The 19,986-nt window shown below is 43.7% G+C and overlaps 1 protein-coding gene across 12 annotated transcripts in view; it reads right to left on the reverse strand.

Annotated features, from left to right (window-relative positions):
• anks1b (ankyrin repeat and sterile alpha motif domain containing 1B) overlaps window positions 1-19,986 on the reverse strand; it is an 833,073-nt gene that overhangs the window by 558,281 nt on the left and 254,806 nt on the right. For all 12 annotated transcript variants that reach the window (XM_080207323.1, XM_080207312.1, XM_080207322.1 and 9 more), the window contains one exon: window positions 12,772-12,852. In XM_080207323.1, coding sequence (XP_080063449.1) covers window positions 12,772-12,852 — 81 coding nt within the window. The remainder of the gene's footprint in view (window positions 1-12,771; window positions 12,853-19,986) is intronic.

Below are 19,986 nucleotides of genomic sequence, written 5' to 3' on the forward strand. Positions count from 1 at the left end.
TCTAGATTTTCAGAAGGCGTTTGACAAAGTACCTCACAAGAGGTTATTGCAGAAGGTCGAGGGACATGGAGTTGGGGGTAGGGTGTTAGCGTGGATAGAGGATTGGTTGTCAAATAGGAGGCAGAGAGTGGGGGTCAACGGGTGCTATTCGGATTGGCGGATGGTGACTAGTGGAGTGCCCCAGAGGTCGGTGCTGGGGCCTCAGCTTTTTACCATTTATATAGATGATCTGGAGGAGGGAACCGAGTGTAGGGTGTCGAAATTTGCTGATGACACCAAGATTGGGGGAACGGCAAATTGTGCGGAGGGTGTGGAGAGTCTGCAGAAGGACCTAGATAGGCTGGGCGAATGGGCCAGGAAATGGCAAATGGAATTTAATGTTGGCAAGTGTGAGGTGGTCCACTTTGGTAGGAAGAATGGTAGGAAGGACTATTACTTACGGGGCAAAAAACTGCAGCAGGCGACGGTGCAGAGGGACCTCGGGGTCCTTGTGCATGAGTCGCAAAAACCCAGCTTGCAGGTGCAGCAGGTGGTCAGGAAGGCGAATGGGATGCTGGCCTTCATAGCGAGGGGGACTGAATATAAAAGTAGGGAGGTCTTGCTGCAGCTGTATAGGGCATTGGTGAGGCCGCAGCTGGAGTACTGTGCGCAGTTTTGGACGCCGCACCTGCGCAAAGATATTTTGGCCTTGGAGGGAGTGCAGAGGAGGTTTACTAGGCTGATACCAGAGTTGAGGGGGTTGAGCTATGAGGAGAGGCTGAATAAACTGGGCTTGTACTCGTTAGAGTTTAGAAGAATGAGGGGAGATCTCATTGAGACGTATAAGATGATGAATGGGATGGATAGGATAGAGGTGGAGAGACTCTTCCCGCTCAAAAAAGACAGTAAGACTAGGGGGCACAGCCTCAAGATAAAAGGGGGGCGGTTTAGAACGGAGTTGAGGAGGAACTTCTTCACTCAAAGGGTGGTGAATCTCTGGAATTCTCTGCCCGTTGAAGTGGTGGAGGCTGCCTCGCTAAATATTTTTAAGATGCGGGTTGATGGGTTTTTGATAAGAGAGGAGATTAAGGGTTATGGGGAGAGGGCGGGAAAGTGGAACTGAGCAGCGACAGATCAGCCATGATCTTATTGAATGGCGGGGCAGGCTCGAAGGGCTAGATGGCCTACTCCTGCTCCTATTTCTTATGTTCTTATGTTCTAATACTTGGAATGGGTGGGCTATCTAATGACGAACAGTTGGACAGGCTAGGCTTGTATTCACTGGACATTAGAAGCATAAGATTGAAATGTACAAGATTGAGGGGTCATGACAGGGTGGATGTGGAGATGTTGTTTCCTCTTGTGGGAGAATCCAGAACTAAGAGGGGTTACTGTATAAAAATAAGGGGTCACCCATTTAAAATGGAGGCAAGGCAAAAACATGTCTCTTTGGTGAGTCTTTGGAACTTTCTTCCTGACAAAATAGTGGAAGAAACATCTTTGTACACTTTTATGGCAGGGATGGATAGATTCTTGGTAAGCAAGGGGGTGAAAGGTTATAGAAGTAGGTGGGATGCAGAAGTGAGGTTACTATCACATCAGCCATGATCTTATTAAAAGGCGAGGGCAGGCTCGAGGGGCTGAATGGCCTACTCCTACTCCTCGTTCGTATGTTCACCCTCTGCATGCTTTAGATTTCTCTTTCTGTATCAATCTCCATGAATGGATCCTGAAATGTTTCCTTCTTCATCCAGCAGGAAACATACTAATCAATAAAGTTCTTCAGAGCACATTTCAGAAATTCCTTAATTAATAAAATCTTTGATCTTGTGAATCAAAAATTCCTTTCCCACTTTGGCTTTAAGACAATCAAAACCCCAATGTTTTGGTGGTTAATATCTTCCATACAGGAAGAGGGTGGCACAGTGGTAATGTCAATAGACTCTCAATCCAGAGGCCCAGCTAATTCCCTGGGGATATATGTTCCCCTTGGCAGGCTGGTGGAATTTACATTCCATTGATAAAAATCTTGAATTTAAAACTAGTCTCAGCAATGGGGGACCACGAAACTATCATCGATTCTTGTAAAAAGTCATCTGGCTCACTGATGTCCTTTAGGGAAGGAAACCATTCTTACCTCATCTGTTATTATGGACCCACACAATGTGGTTATCTCTTAACTACCCTCTGAAATGGCCTAGCAAGCCGGTCAATTCAAGGGCAATCCAGGATGGGCAACAATTGCTGACCTGACCAGTAACCTGACAATTCCCTGCAAATTTGATCACTATCCTATGGACTATCCTACTGATGATTCCCCACCCCCATGGCCTGTCCACAAACATTCCGACCATCCACTCCTCACCCCTACTAGGGGTCAAAGGCTATGCTAATCCTGAGTGGCTGATTTGGGCACTTACTGCTATCTAAGATAGCACATGGATGAATCATCAGGTAAATCAAGGGGACATAAATTGCACTAGAGGAAAGCATTAGCTCCCAGAGAGTGCACCATGGCAATTAACATGCAGAATAATTATAAAATGGATGCGCTTCAGTTGCTCTGTGATATTGAGGATTGAATTTTTTCTCTGGGAACATTTCCGATCTTGCAAAGCCAACTCAGGAGAAACTGCCCAGAACATTTCGATTACTGCTCAGGGGATGGTGGGAAGTAGTTGTTGTGTTGTGGAGTCGGGCCCAGTGTGGGCTATGTGACTCAGTCGGAGTTAAAAGGAGTTAAGGAGTTCCTGCTGTCAGACAGGAAGTGTACAAGGCCGCTTGTATAAGATGTCGATCAACTGTACAAGCTGCAATAATTGTCCAACTGGCTGCTCAGACTGGAACAGATGGCCCATCATGGGCTTTCCATTGGAAAATATAGTAATTGCTGTTGCCAATTCGCATTGTAATGGAGGAGAATACCGAACCAGGTTAAGACTGAAAACACTACATAAAGCATAGCCATCGCTTAGCACCTTTGCAATGGCAGCTGCTCATGGTATCCTGTATTAGCTCAGGGGTGACTGATACACGCTGGAAATTGAGATACAACAACTATGGCAGCAAGAATGGAAAGTGATTATCATCAGACTAGGCCTCAGGTGAGGCACTAAGTACCCCGAGTGTTTAGTGTTGCGTATTTAAAGAGACTAATCTAACCCTTTGTCAGTTTCATAAACATTCCCAGCCTTGGCCACAGGATGAAACAAACAAAGACAAGTTACCATGACAAATACAAAAAAAAACAAGATATGGTGACACATTATGCTAATAAAGGGTTAGAAGGAGATTGTATTCTATTGGATAAGAATGGGCAAAAAGCTACACTATGGTTGGCGGACTACGTATGCAAATGAAGGGTTAGAAAGTTGCTCATTTCTCATTTGCCGTAATTAACTATAATTGCTAATTACAAGTTAAGTTTATTTATTAGTGTCACAAGTAGGCTTACATGAACACCGCAAAGAAGTTACTGTGAATCCCCTAGTTGCCACAACCTGGCACCTGTCTTGATACACAGAGGGAGAAGTTAGCATGGCCAATCCACCTAATCAGCACATCTTTTGGTCTGTAGAAGGAAACCGGAGCACCCAGAGGAAGGCCAAGCAGACACAGGGAGAACGTGCAGACTCCACAAGACAGTGACCCAAGCCAGTAATCGAACCCAGGTCCCTGATGCTGAGAGACAGCAGTGCTAACCACTGTACCACCATGCCGTCCTGTGATTTATTATGTTGACTTCTTGCTTTGTTACCACATTACATTTAGAACTAAAACCAGATGTACTCAAAAAAAAAAGGCCAAATTGTGCAACGTATGTGCCGAACAGAGAACCAATGATTTCTCGAGGGTACGTATTCATATAACTAAAAGCTAAATATTGCAGATGCTAGAAATCTGAACAAAAACCAAGGAGTGCTGGAAATATTCAACCAGTCGCACGCAGCACCCAGCATCAGTGGAGCGAAGGGAGAAGTTAATTGTCTGTATGAATTGACAGAACACCTAGCAGTGCATTACACTGCATGTGTTCTCCTTGTGCACGAGTAATAAAGCTTAGAAGTTTGTGCACCTGGAGTGCTTTGTGTTGTTTGTACCCAAGTCAATGACAACACCGCATGTGTCGTGATCCTTTCCCCTTCTACCTATTCTCTTTCTAATTTAAAAAATAATTAGTTCCTGGGACATGGGCATTGCTGGCTGGCCAGCATTTATTGCCCATCCCTAGTTGCCCTGGTTCAGAGGGAAGCTGAGAATCAATCACATTGCTGTGGCTCTGGAGTCACATGTAGGGCAGACCAGGTAAAAACAGCACAGTGCTCAGAGTGAACTAATGCAATTGAATCTTGACAGGGATCCTCACTGTCAGAGCACAGCAGTGAGACTCAGATAGGGAGGGGCGAGCAGGGAATACACAATATCTAAGTGCAGCTGAGACATGTGTTAACAGCAGTCATCCACAGCTGAGTGTTACACATTCAGTTAAGTAGATGTTCTGCTTGTGAAAATGCCAAGAACATTCCAGTGAAGCTTTTCTGCGTGGTTTCCTATCTACCTTTGAAATGTTGGTCTTCCAGGCAGTGGAAGCCATTGTTTCCATGAGATCAGAGGCAATGGGCAGCATTGCACGTTGCAGATGTCACACATTCCTGTAACTGGACCCCAGTGGTAAATGGATAATGTGGAAGATCATTAAAGGAGTTGTTGCATCAGAGACATGGCCTCACCCAGTACAAAGCACACAGTGGCATTGTTAACGCATGCAATTGCCTCTGAAGGTCATGGGTGTAAAGTCTTGTTTCCTACTGTCTCTTGGCACAGTGGTGTACTTTGAATAGGCATGGGATAGTGTTTGACTGGCTCATTGACCAGGGACCAGGTTGTCTAAAGCTTCTCAGGGTGTTTGCACATTAAAGTGAGGCCAAAGATGATGGTGGTCATGTTTCCAACCACACTGCTGGCACTGACTTTCAGTACGTGCTGCTGGTTTCTCTCTTGTTGAGAATAGGCATTTCCCTGAGGAAGTGTGAGAGCTGCTCACCTGGCTGATGTAAAATGTGAGCTTCCTGGGTGATTAGCAATGAGCAACTCCCGCAAAGAATCAGCTATGGCTGCATGGGCTTGGCCCTCAGCCTGTCTGCCATTGCCACTCTCTAATGCAGAGATAGATTTCTAATAAACAAGTTGGGGATGATATTAAATGGCAGAGCGGGCTCAAGGGACTGAGTGACCCATTCCTGCTCCTACTTCCCATATTGCCATGTTACCCCCTCTAAGCCTGGACAGGGGCCATCTAGATCACAGAACAGAATCACAGAATCCTTGCAGTGCAAAAGGAGGCCATTTGGTCCATCATGCCTGCACCAATTCTTACCACTTTATCCCCATCATCAACTTCCTCCTCCTTAGATGTTGTAACTTCTAACGTGCCTTCTGCCCCCTCTAGTTGCAGTCCCCTCTGCCGTACCATACTATGCAGCAAGCTACACATCACTATTGTTTGGAGCGCAGGGGATACATTAGAACTCTTGTGGAATGGACAAGGCAACTTTATTTTTACTCATTCGTGGGACATGGGTATCACTGGCTGGCCTGCATTTATTGCCCATCCCTTGTTGCCCTTGAGAAGGTGGTGGTGAGCTGCCTTCTTGAATCGCTGCAGTCCATGTGCTGTGGGTTAACTCACAATACCATTAGGGAGCATATTCCAGGATTTTGACCCAGTGGCTGCAAAGGAACTGTGATATATTTCCAAGTCAGGACGGTGAGTCGTTTGGAGGGCAACTTGCAGGTGGTGGTGTTCCCAAGTATTTGCTGCCCTTGTCCTTCCAGATGGAAGTGGGTTTGGAAGGTGCTGTCTAAAGATCTTTGGTGAATTGCTGCAGTGCATCTTGTAGATAGTACACACTGCTGCTACTAAGCATTGGTGGTGGAACGTTGTGGTGCCAAATCGAGCAGGCTCCTTTATCCTGAGCGGTGTCAAGCCTGAGCGTTGTTGGAGCTGCGCCCATTCAGGCAAGAGGAGAGTATTCCATCAGACTCCTGACTTGTGCCTTGTAGATGGTGGATAAGCTTTGAGGAGTCAGGTGGTGAGTTGCACACCGCATGATCCTAGCCTCTGAACAGTTCGTGTAGCCACCATGTTTGTGGTGAAATCAGTTGAGTCTCTGGTCAATGGTAACCCCCAGGATGTTGACAGTGGGGAATTCAGTGATGGAAACCATTGCATGTCAAGGGGCGGTTCTTAGAGTGTCTCTTATTGGTGGTCATGACCTGGCATTTGTGTGTCATGAATATTACTTGTCAATCCAAATCCAGATATTGTCCAGACTTTGTTGCATTGAAGATTGACTGCTTTAGTATCTGAGTTGTCACAAATGGTGCTGAACATTGTGCAATAATCAGTGAACTCCCCCCCTCCCCCCCACTTCTGACCTTATGATTGATGGAAGGTGATTGATGAAGCAGCTGAAGATGGTTACGCCTAGGGCACTACCCTGAGGGATTCCTGTAGGGATGTCCTGGAGCTAGGATGACTGATCATCCACTACCATAACCATCTGCCTATGTACCAGGTATGACTCCAACCAGCAAAGAGTTTGCCCTGATACCCATTTATTCCAGTTTTGCTAGGGCTCCTTGATGCCACACTCGATCAAATGTGGCCTTGATGACCTCAAGAACATTTGGTGCCAATATCCTGGTCTATTGTTCTCTGGGTTAACCACAAGCCATTGTTATAGCTGAGTTCAGATGATGCTTGTAGCCATATAATAATCATCTCCTTAAGGGGAACACCTCATCTCCAGAAAGCAACCATAGGCCTAGATGGGCATTCAGAAAAGTGAGACTGTCGCAAATTCTTCAGGATAAATTGATTGATAGTAGTTTCCAGGGTACTGTGCACAGACAGGCAGGAAAGCCTTGGTGTGGTCAAACTCCATCTGCACCTTCAAGAAGTGGAAAAATTTCCTGTTCACAAAGATGTCACATTGACTATTTGGTGCCCATATGGCAACATGTATGCAGGCAGTTGCCCCAGGAGGTCTGCTGATTCTGCCAATTCCCTACGCCTCAGTGTTTGTGATGCCAAACCCATCAGGACGTTCATGTGTATCTCAACCCAAGCAGAGGAGACATCAGTGGTCGCCTTGATACATTGTATGCAGCAGACTGAGGTTCTGCAAAGGTCTCCTGCTGAGCCTGGGACAGAGTCACCTGCATCAAAATTCAGAACAACAGTGAGATTGAGATCCAGTGGCAGGGCATGAATATTAGCACGCAATAGTTTGAGATCTTGTTGGACCACAGCATATACATCAATGACCAATTCCCGGTTTGACCTGTGCCAAATTCTGCATTGCTTCTCACTCAAAGATGTGACCCCTGCAGCTGGTAGACCTTCAGAGTAAAACCTAATTTGCCCCTCTGGCTGCCTCATACTGCCTTCCAAATCCAGGTTTTATCCCCGCTCTCAGGCGGATCATGCACACACGCCTCTAAGGCACGAACGCACGAGGGTGCCACTGCCATTTTGCAGCTTCTTTGCTATCGCGCAAACTCTTCCTGTTGGGTGGGGGCCTGAGCCATGAGAGGCAAAGGTTCCAGAGGCCCCACCTTCAAACTGAATTGGATGTCAGCCACACAGCTTTGTTTGAATTTGTGGACATTCTGTGGTATGCGGTGGAACTGTTTAAAGCTATCCAAAAGAGTACCTGACCTTATGGGTACCTTACCAAACCTTACCTATCTGAAAGAGTACCCACCTCTCCAAGGAACTCTGGAAGGTTGGGCCTTTTCCACAAAAATTTAAATCCCATCAGTCATGTCTCAGAAACCCGGGTGATGCAAGTTGCTTCCAACTGAAGGCTGTTATAACTCACGCTGTTGTCTCCGCAAATAATACAAGTGCGACCCATCCCCGTTCCCAACCTCCCCCACCCCACTCCCAAATGAAAATGCTGGCTGCCCGCTCCAGGAAGTTGTGATTCCGGCCGCCTCGTTGTTCTGAATTTTGATGCAGGTGGTTCTGGCCCAGGTCACTAATGCCCCCTCTGCTTGGGTTGAGATATACACTAACATCCTGATGGGTTTGGAATTGCAAGCACTGCGGTCCAGGGAGTTGGCACAATCAGATGTCCTGAATGCAGCCGCCTGCATTCGTGTTGCCATACAGGCACCAAATAGTCATCCGCCATCCTGTTGAGAATTCAAGTCTCAGTCATGTTTTTACAGGTGATAGAAATGTTGAAAATAGGACAGAGTCAGAGGGTATATGAACGGCTGGTTAGTGATGAGCATAGGGGTGGTGTCGCCAGGATTGTTCATGCAATCGGTAGATTTACATGTGGAAGGTCTGTTTGATGTTACATTGTCAAATAGCCCCAAACAGCAGCATCAGATTCTCTCCTGCAGTTTAGTCAGGCTCTTCACACTAATCCTCTTACTGTAGCTGAATGTCTTTCTCCTCCAGGGCTTCCAATAATGATGCCTCTCTACAACAGAAAGTCACACGACATGCAAATTACCACACTGATTGATACCGTACTGAAACCAGTCCAGGAGAGCGGGAATATTCTATGATGACTCTGGTGGCACTTCATTATACCCGTTTCCAGTTGGTATCCATGGATACCTCAAAGACCAGATGAACCATGAAAGTAAAGAATAGGTTTGGTGCACTCGAAGCCAGATGGAAAATTACCTCTCGAGAGTCAAACGTTGTTGGGACAGTGAAGCACTTTGAAATTAAAATCACTGTGACGCTGCCTCGGAGCACTGACTGCGATAGCTATAAATTAACTGAATTTACTTTTATCGCTCATATTCGCATCATCTGTGATCCCCAGAATCTCCCAAAATCTCTGCCTCTGTCCAACTCCTCAGCCACTCGCAGTTGATTATCTGGGATGAATGAGATTAAATTACTTATCTGAGTAAACAAGGGATTCATTATCATTTGGTTTACACACCTCTGTACTGCAGACTCCATGTTATAGTGAATGTCCTGAATGGCAGCTTTATTTACATCAACCCAGTTACTTCTCCCAGATGTGGGCCCTTGGATTTGAAAACTGGGATGGAAAAGATATAAACTCAGGGAGGACTGAGTACTGGCCTTGCAGCCCTCGGCCTGTTGTCGACCACAAGCCTGATACCCTCACATTTAAGTTTATTCATCAATGTCACAGGTAGGCTTATATTAATGAAGTGACCGTGAAAAGCTCCTAGTCGCCACATTCTGGTACCTGTTCAGGTACACTGAAGGAGAATTTAGCATGGCCAATGCATCTAACCATTGCCAATGCATCTAATGTTTGGACTGTGGGAGGAAAACCCACGCAGACACAGGAAGAACATGCAGACTCTGCACAGACAGTGACCCAAGCTGGAAATTGAACCTGGGTCCCTGGCACTATGAGGCAGCAGGGCTCACCAGTGTGCCACCATGTCTAGTGTTTAAAGACACTGGTTCCACCACTATGAAGGGAGATGCAGTAAGGTTTGGTATCAGCATATACGCTTGGAACAGCAGTAAATCAGAGTGCTGTAAGCAGGTTCCATTTTACAGTGAAACAAAAGTTTAGTCTGAGTTATGCCTATCTACTCCACGTGCACAATTGTCCCTTTCCTGAACCTGCTGTAGGCATAGGTCCAGGTCGACTAATTTCGGGAAATTCCATAAATTCCAGAGCAATTCAAGTAGAGTGGAATTCCAATGTAATGAATTTCTACTCTTCTTTGTAGATCAGCCGAGGCTCAGTCGATAGCACTCTTGCTTTTAAATCACAATGTTGCAGGTTCAAGTCTCACTCTAGGACTTGAGCACAAAATGGAGGGTGGCACTTGGACGCAGTACTGAAGGAGTGCTGCACTTGCCGGCAGTGCAATCTTTCAGATGAGGCCTTAAGCCGATATCCCAACTTCCTGTCCTGCTGGATGTACAGGATCCCCGGGCATTCTTACAAAAAAAACAGCAATGAAGTTATTCCCAGTGTCCTGGACAATAATTACCCCTCAATCAACATCAGCTGAAAAAGACAGATGACCTGGTCATTATCACATTGCTGATGATGGAAGTTTGGCTGCGCTCAGGTTGTGGTCATGTTTCCTCCATTACAACAGTGGCTTCACATGAGCAAAATACTTATCAGCTGTCAAGCACTTTCAGGCCCCCCCATGGTCATAACAGGTGCTACATAAATGCCAGTCTTTCTTTTCTTTCTCACAATATCAGAGAAGAGAGCATTTTCAAATGTTAAAAAGTGGAATATTGAGGCCTGGCATCCTGAGCAACACACATAACTTTCAGACTGTTTATGCTTAAAAAAATGCACTAAAACTTCTCCTTTGGAATAATACACAACTTTTTTTTACTCATTTGTGGGACATGGGAGTCGCTGACTGGCCAGCATTTATTGCCCATCCCTAGTTGCCTGAGGGCAATTGAGAGTCAACCACATTGCTGTGGCTCTGGAGTCACATGTAGTCCAGACCAGGTAAGGACAGCAGGTTTCCTCCTCTAAAGGACATTAGTGAACCAGATGGATTTTTCCGACAATCAACAACAGTTTCATGATCACCAGTAGATTCTTAATTCCAGACATTTCTTACTGAATTAAAATTCCACCATCTGCTGTGGTGGGATTCAAACCTGGGTTCCCAAAACATTAGCTGACTTTCTCGATTAATAATCAAGCAATAATACTACTAGGCCATCGCCTCCCCCTTTGAAATATGTATTGTAGTAATCTCCAAGAATAAGCAATAATTAAGCTAAACATTTGGAAATTAGATATAAAAAGCATAATGCACGAGTTGAACTTAAAGAAAAACATTAACCGTTGTCTTACTTGTCTCAAGTTTTATTTAGTTTAAAGTTTATTTATTAGTGTCACAAGTAGGCTTTTATTAACCCTGCAATTAAGTTACTATGAAAACCGCCTAGTCGCTACACACTGGTGCCTGTTTGGGTACACTGAGGGGGAATTTGGCACAGCCAATGCACCTAACCAGCACATCTTTTGGAACATGGGAGGAAGCCGGAGCACTAAGAGGAAACCCACTCAGACACGAAGAGAACATGCAGACTCCACACAGACAGTGACCCAAGTCGGGAATTGAACCCAGGTCCCTGGTGCTGCGAGGCAGCAGTGCTAACTATCATGCCACCCCAGAAAAATCTAAGTGGAGAATTTAGCACCTTCTTCTCAATTGAGACCCAGCAGGTGCTTATTTAGAAGGAATGAATGAAAAAACAATTATATTAAATGTGTTATTATCTTAGATGGCATAGTCTGCCCTAGGGTTTAACACAAGTCTCTTACTCACCTGGTAAACTGATAAAATTACAGTATTTCCATCTCATGTCCATTTACTTCAACGAGTATAAGCCAAGTCAAATCACCAGAAAGCAAGCAAGTCACAGTGTAAGTCAGCATGATGAGAAGAAATGTCACCCATCTTTACAGGAGAACAGCAACAGATAAAAGTTCACACGTAAATATTTCCCTTCGCATAAGCCCCCACAGCAATGGGCTTTAAACAAGGTCCATTATCTTCACATCAAAGCCAATTTCTAAACCTCTTAAGGGAGTACAGCATCATTCATTTCAGAATAAACTGATATCCATTTCAAAACTTGCAAAAAACCACCTCCACTGAGGCAGACTATGCCATCTAAAGTAATAACACATTCAATATAATTGTTCTTTATTCCTTTTTGAAAAGGATTTGCTGGGTCTCCATTGAGAAGGTGGTGCTAAATTCTCCATTTTGATTTTTCTGGGGCAGCACTGTGTCTCAATGGTTACAAACAACAATTAACAAAGAACAGGAACAGTACAGCGCAGGAACAGGCCTCTCAGCCCAAGCCTGCACCAACACGTGCACTTTTCTGAATTGAAGACACTGTGCCACTACACAGTCCGTATCCCTCTATCCCCTGCCTATTCATGTATCTATCAATTAGGTATGATTATTCCCATTCTGAATATACACCTATTTTGGTTTTCTTTGGCTTCAACACAATGATTCCTTTTTATTAACTAGTTGGACTCTTATCATAGAATCATTAGAGTGCAGAAGGAGGCCAATTGGCCATCGAGCCTGCTCAGGCCTTACCCCTGTAACCACACAATACCTGCTAATCCCTCTGACACTAAGGGGCAACTTAGCACAGCCAACCTACCTAACCCACACATCTTTGGAGCGGGAGAAAATTGGAGCACCTGGAGGAAACCCACGCAGACACAGGCAGAATGTGCAAACTCCACACAGACAGTCATCCAAGGCCAGAATCGAATCCTGGTGCTGAGAGACAGTAGTGCTAACCACTGTGCCACCGTGTTGCCCTGAACTTTAAAGCTTTTGATCTGGCTTCCTGACCTAGTTGATGTATTCGTTTGAGCATTTCAAAATGGATAAGTATCCTGGCTGGCTGCTTTCTCCCGTAGTCAAAGATGTGCAGGTTAGGTAAATCGGTCCTGCTAAATTCTCCCTCAGTGTATCCGAACAGGTGCTGGAATGTGGCAGGATTTTCACAGTAACTTCATTGTGGTGTGAACACAAATCTACTTGTGATTAGCAAATAAACTAAAAAAAAGGCAGACATGTCCTGGAGCACTAATTGCATTTTGGCTGCTCTGTTAGGAGTCAACACCAACAGTAACCTGTCTACAAAGAACAACTTTCCCTTTTAAGATAGGAAAATAAAACACAGAAATGTTCCAGATTGTGAGCGGTTATGTACAGCAACAAATTTCAAACAGCGAATTTCTCAACACTTACTTGTGCCCATTCAAAGCTGCGTGATGCAAGGCAGTGTAGCCAGAAGTATCTGTACAGTTGACGTTGGGTCCTCGCCAAATGCTGAAAGGAAACACAAAAATAAAAGCTGAAACTTTCCAATGAAAATAGGGTCAGGATGCATTTAACAACTTCAGATTCATATATAATACAGGGCATACCACATCTTGCCTCAAACATTCGTCTTAAAGGACTTCAGAAGCAAACTGAAACGCCATTAATTGCCAGCACTTCAAATTACATAAGGTTACCAGAAAGTGCAGCAATTATAAATTGCTAAAACAAGAGCCAATTAAACTGAAATTAATTTTTTTTTAACAGCAAAGATAGTTCCAGTATCAGGTCATTTTCACATGCTTCGATCTGCACTCAGTACTTTGAATGTGGACGGCATAAAACATTACAACAGAATTTAATGGTTAAAAGCTGGATAAAAGTAAATTACTGCCAGTGCTGGAATCTGAAACCAAGAGAAAATGCTGGAAAATCTCAGCAGGTCAGGCAACATCTGTAAGAAGAGAAAAGAGCCAACGAGTCTAGGTGGCCCTCTGTCAAACCTAAAAGGCATAGAAAGTGGGAGATACTTATATCGTAGGGTGAGAGAATGAAAGATGAGATATAGCCATAGAAACAAGGGGAAAGAGAGAATAGAAGGTGTGAAAGGGCAAACAGCAGAGAAGCTCAAATCAGAGGGTAAGCTGTGATAGATGAAGACATTGGGGGGGGGGGGGTGGTGATCAGTGGGAGAAAGATAAAATTGAGAAAAGGGGGGAAAGGGAAGCAAAAGGGGGAGAAAGGGCAAGAAAAAGGGGGATAAAATTGGGAGAAAGAGTGGGGAATCTAAAAGGTCATCAAAGCTGTAATACTGGAACCGTTTGGCTGGTTTGTGATGCAGAGTGTTCCCAACAGCATGGGTTCAATTCCCGTACTGGCTCAGGTTATTCATAAAGGCGCTGCCTTCTAAACCTCTCCCCTTCCCTGAGGTGTGAAGATCCTCAGGTTAAATCACCACTAGTCAGCTTCCCCCTGCCTCAAAGTGGAGAACAGCCTAGGGTCAGCTGGGACGGTGGCGACTTTACCTATTGGGCTTGCATCAAGTGGCACTATGTTAGGCATCATTAAGTTTTAGAGTGTAGATAACGGTGTGATCATATTCTTAGCACATTTCCCACAACACAAAGAATTTAAATGAAATTTGTTTGGAGGTTATACTTTCTGCTACATGCCCTGTTTCAGTGTGAAATATTTCTTGAAACTCGTATCGCTTTTCTTCGTTCAAACATTCAAACATGCAAAAGAGCATTTCACTTTGCCATTAGTACTATCAAAGTCCATGTGATCCTAATATTAAAAGGGTTAATGTGTAAATATATTCATTCACATGAACGTATGTGCCCTGTTGGGTATGATAACAATGACTTTTTTTTAATGTGCCACTATTCTTTCATTATTTTCCAAGTAATTTAACTGGTGAATTTTACCATGTAGAATTCTGTCTATAATGCTTCCACCACCCCACGGATCTACCACACCAGCTGGAAACAGTCAAACTGGAAATTAATGTGACTGCATTCAAATGATGCTTGTTATAGTCAAGTGACAGCTTCAGAATTATAGCAGTAGTTAGCAATCTTTGACCAATTTCTTGGACCCTAATTACGACCTGTTGATCTATGCTGGAAAGATTGAGCCTGTGTAGACATCACATGAGGGTGTCAGGTCTCATATTTCCAATGAGATGAAGTCCGGTGGTGAGTTCGGATCGAGTTTCATTGTTTCACACAAGATGGCTATATTCCAAAAGGTGAGAAAGAGACCTCCATAAAGTCAAGCCTTATATACATAAACTTCTTGGTAACACCCCTTCTTTGTTCCCCTTTGGTTCATCAACACTGAATTGCAACCTTCTAATTGGCCACACCTATCTCTGCAATTTGTGTCTGTGTCTTGTGTCTCTAGTAGGTGGGCTACTGCACATTTGTAGCTTGGTTTTAAAAGTCAATGCGTCATTCAGTAGATTCAATATCCTCCCACAGAGTGAATGATCAGACTCAGTGACGTTACGCTTTATCATGGACGAGCTTGCCCAAACTTGGTCTTCCAGGCTCATTTCAGAAGGTTAAGGAAATCTGACATGTCCACGACAATTCTCATCAGTTTTTACAGAGACACTATAGAAAGCATCCTTCTAGTTGTGTCACAGCTTGGTATGGCTCCTGCTCTGATCAAGGCCACAAGAAATTATGTAGCCCAGTTCATCGTACAAAATCAGTCTCCCATCCATTGGCTCTGTCTACACTTCTGTTTTGGGAAAGCTGCCAGTGTAATCAAGGACTCCATGCACCCTAGACCTATTCTTTTCCGCCTTCTTCCATCAAAAAAATTTTTAAAAATTCTGAGTCCATGTACCAACCAACTCAATAACAGCTTCTTCCCTTTTGAATGGTCCTTTCACATTAAGTTGATCTTTCTCATCACCCTAACTTCAACATTGTATTCTGCACCTATTCTTTTTTCCCCCCCATACGTACTCTACAAATTATATATTTTGCCTAAATAGCATGCAAGGAACAATACTTTTCACTGTATTCTACTGGATGTTACAATAATCAAATCATTGAAGAATTGCCACAGGCTGGACAAACTGGAGGTCAGCATTCCCTCCCACAGTGCACCCCCTTCCACAGCATGCACCCTCCCACATTTGGCAATGGAAGAAAATTACAGCAAAGCTGAAGAATGGAGGAAATTTTTTTTTTGCCAATCATTTTCAATACAAGTTTATTATTTTAGTTGATGTAGATCCAGTGTGAGGGACTGAGCATGTCAGTGTGAGAGATGGTTACAAAACTAGAAATTCAATTCCAGTTCTTTGCTGTAATTGCCACAGTAAACACTGGTAGTAAATCAAGCTCTATTTGGAACTGACAACACACGTGAATTTCACGCTCAATGCCCCTGAGGTGATCTTCAGGATGTCTGCTAGATAGATCATGTGACAATAACCATCAAGTCACCCGGAACAATTCCTCATTAAAATGAATACAACAAAACAAAACCGTTCAGAAATAATACATTATTCATGAACTCCATCATCACCAACCATGAATTACGCTTCATCTCTCTATTCCTAATGCTGAGAATTCACAAGCAAGCATTAAGTGAGTTATCAAACTTGTGTATGAATTACATTTAGTAAGTGGTCATCACAGTGGGAAATCTCTCTGCTGCTGCAAACAGTGGCCTAGTTTTGCAATGCAGCAACACCTTGCTTTCTTCCCCAGAGCTGACCATTGTTTACCCGCGTGTCTGAATGGGATTTGCTGTTGTGAAACAAAAATCATTAGTAAGTTTCCCCAACAATACAACACAATATAACACCGGCACTCGAGGGGATGATGAGATGTGAACTTTCCCAGTAACGGGATTAGCAAACATGATCAGGGGTAAGTAGCTAAAAATCAGGAAACCTAGATGACTAAGAGATCAGTGGGAGTACACAGATGTTGATTTTGAGTGTCATGGAATGTGACAGATGTGGACAGCCCAAATGTACAAAAAAGGGAAAATCACAGAGGAAACATGGTACAATTGCCAGCAGCTGCAGAAGCAGGTGGGCTACTTTAACACCTTACAGCTTGCGGGCCAGTTTAATATCTAGCAGCCAATGTGGCATTGTGACATTTGAGAGTTGGAGAGGCTAATTTTACACCTCAGTCTGAGGGGCCATTTTAACATTTAAGATGTTTGAGAGCAAAGATAGTGCTGGAACCTTCATAAAGACAGTTTAAATATCTTTGTTGCACCAGGAAAAGGTGTTTCCCAGACTCAATTATCTGCCTCATATTGCATGGTAACTATAAGTTGGATTTGACTTAGATTTATTTAATTTGGATGTTTTGGAATGGGAAAGTCTTAAGGAGTTCAGGGATATATATATTGTATATCTAAGAACAAGGGGCAACGTCTACATATGCTGTGTGCGGTAGTAGTTCATATATTTAATTGCCTTAGAGTGTTATAATTCTAGTCGTGTGCATTTGTCTTTGCTTTGGTTTAATAAATCATCTTTTGTAATTGTTACACGATGACTGGGCTGGTTATTCTCACTGGAGGTTTCACATGAATCTTCACACCATTTCAAAACAAAACCAGACACCACTAAAAAACCACTGGTTAAAGTCAAGATGTCTTCACAGATAACATCCACGTGGTTCGTGACAATTTACTACATTCTCTAAATATTTAAGAGCTGATGATCGGTAACATTTTCAGGCAGATCTCAAATGCAAGATGGTTCTGCTCAAGAACAGCAATGGTATTGATGGTAACAGTAAATGAGCTACAGGCTGGCAGTGAATTTATGCAATAATAACAGAGGGTAAATTCACAGTGCCGTGAAAACTCCCTGAAAAGTTGTCATTGGTGACATTGATAAAGAGGTGCTAGAAGACGTGTTACTCAAACATATGATGCAGACTTTCATTGAATAGAAAATCCATAGAATCCCTACAGTGCAGAAGGAGGCCATTCAGCCCATCGAGTCCAACCAACTCACTGCAGAGTATCTTACCCAAGCCGAACCCACCCCCCCCCCCAACTCTATCCCTGTAACCCCATATATTTACCCCACTAATGGGACACTAAGGGGTAATTTAACATGGCCAATCCACCTAACCTACACATCTTTGGACTGTGGGAGCAAATCCACAGGGGAAGTGTGCAAATTCCACACAATCACCCAAGGCCAGAATCGAACCTGGGTCCCTGGCACTGTGAGGCAGCAGTGCTAAGCACTGTACCACTTCAGGTGGTATGTCTAATCATTTAAGCTATATATATTTTCCTAGGTTAACTCTTGCTCTAGCATTCTCAAGCAGAATACATGTTGTGACAGAGTAACAGAGATGTATTTGGAAGTGAATGAAGCATCTGGAAAAAAGAAAATCAGCAATCATTCATTCTAGCACCACAGTGCAAATCCATTCAATTTCATGTGATTCATCAATCTATAAATGCAGTGAGTACGTTGTAGCTTTGGACTAAAAATACAAAGATTTCCATGACTCTGCAGATAACCTAGATCACCCCATAAACTGTGAAGCATCACTACACTGTTTTTCATTCAGACCAGTGCAACAATCAGTGCAACATCCAGCCTTCTCCATGCCTGTAACTCTCATTTACAGCATACTGCACTAAGATTAGGTTGCGTTGGACACCAACATTGCTACAGATAGTGACAAATTGAGACCAGGCAGCAAAATATTCCTCTCAATATATCATGTCACATTAAGACACTAAAAGCGGAACTAACCTCACACTTAGAGGTGTGGTATCAAATTGTGACTTAATTAAAATTTTCAAGAAACAGATATGCTGGGTTGGATTTTAATTAAAACTCAATACAGAATGCCAAAGTTTGTCAATAGTGCTCCAGTGCACTCCGCAGTGAATAAATAGCCAGGAACATAATCAATCACATTCTTTACATACCATCGGCTGAGATGTTGCAGGGTCGGGGGTTGGAGATTAGGAAAAGGGGGTCAGGACACCCAGGAGAGGTCAGAAATTTTCCCATAAGGCAGCGAGTTGTTCCCAGGCCAGAGCATGATTGCAAGCAGGTTTCCTAATCAAACCCTCAGCCAAGAATCCAGCAAGGGAAAGAAAACAATCTTCAAAATTGTCCAAATACAGCTGGTGCCTGAAACACAGTTATGCGACCCTAGAGGAGATCTCTGCACATAAGGATTGCTAGAAATCTAAATTACCTGAGGCTTAGAGAAACTATACAGTCAATACACGTCTGTATTGCCACATACCCACAGAATTATGTTCCCCTGGACACCACCTCCCTCCTTGATGCCAAAGGGCACTAGCTGCCATTTTGATGGACTTTAAAAGGTCAAAGCAGAAATGGAACATTTTGATAGCAGTACAGCTGACAGCCACGCAGAAAGCTTCAGACACTTACAGAATATAGAACAGACTAACGGGGCTGGACTCACAGGCGGAATTGAGTGTTGGCCGGGCTACGCAGCATGTGGCAGCTAGCCAATTGTCCCAGTTAGAGGTCCAACAGGGCCTGCACGTTAACAGAGGTCAATTTTCCAGCCAGCCTCCAGCTTTCTGGAAGTAGCAGGCACCAGTTCAATTGCCTGAAAATGGCCTTGGGGGTGGGGATGGGGAGGGTAAGTCTCTTGGCAGGCTGACAGGCACAGCATTAGCCACAGGCCCACCCACAGAGGGACCCTTCCTCACAGAGGCAGCCCAGCTGTAAAGGCCACATTTTTATTTTCAGAAGTTGAAGATAGGATGCCTCCACCACATGAAGCACCCTCTCCCTTTCTTACCTGCCATGACACACCCTGCTAGTCCCACTGACACTAAGGGACAATGTAGCATGGCTAGTCCACCTAACCTGCGCACCCTCAGCGTAGGGGGAAACCACTGTGCCACCTACTACTTTCAAGCTGAAAAGGCCCAAGCTTCGAGAGGCCACACACTACCCTTAATGGGCTGGTGAGATCGACACCTGGTCATTAATTGCCACTCGAGAAAATCACAATGAATGACCGTTTCCCACGCAGAATGGGCCTCTGATTCAAAATTGAGCCTGACCTAGGACAAAAATCCTGCCAACCCATAAGGAAAAAAAAAATCAGTTCGGACCAGTACTCTTATTTCCCTATTTTGTTCCTTCTTGAAAGGCAGTGAGATACAGACAAAAGAACAGGTACAGAAAGCACATGAAAAATATAAGCCCCACACTGGGAAAATATTGAGTGAAAGGTAGAGAAAGAATAGTGTGGACAAAACCACAAAGACCTTCCTTTTCAAATAAACCTTCCCCTGAGCAACATTATGGGGGATGTAGTTTATAATATTTTAAAAATACCAAGAAAATATGCCAGAGATACAGAGGAACCATACCTTCTTTTAAATTTAAGCTATCTTTAGGCATTTGAGAAAGGGATACCTTTTAAAAGGAATGGTAGCAATATTGTTCTGAAATATTTTTATTGCTGTTAATTTAATAGCCCACATTACTGTATTCCTCGCAGCAAACAGATCATATCATACATTATATTACATTTTTCAAAAAAATTATAACTAACTTTTCAGCAGATTAAAAGAACGTAACGTACAAAATAATGCTTGTACGAGATCAGCTGAAGACGGTTAAATGATGACCCT

The sequence above is a fragment of the Carcharhinus amblyrhynchos genome, chromosome 19, assembly GCF_965287045.1.
Source record: "Carcharhinus amblyrhynchos chromosome 19, sCarAmb.v2.hapA, whole genome shotgun sequence".
Classification (NCBI taxonomy): Eukaryota; Metazoa; Chordata; class Chondrichthyes; order Carcharhiniformes; family Carcharhinidae; genus Carcharhinus; species Carcharhinus amblyrhynchos.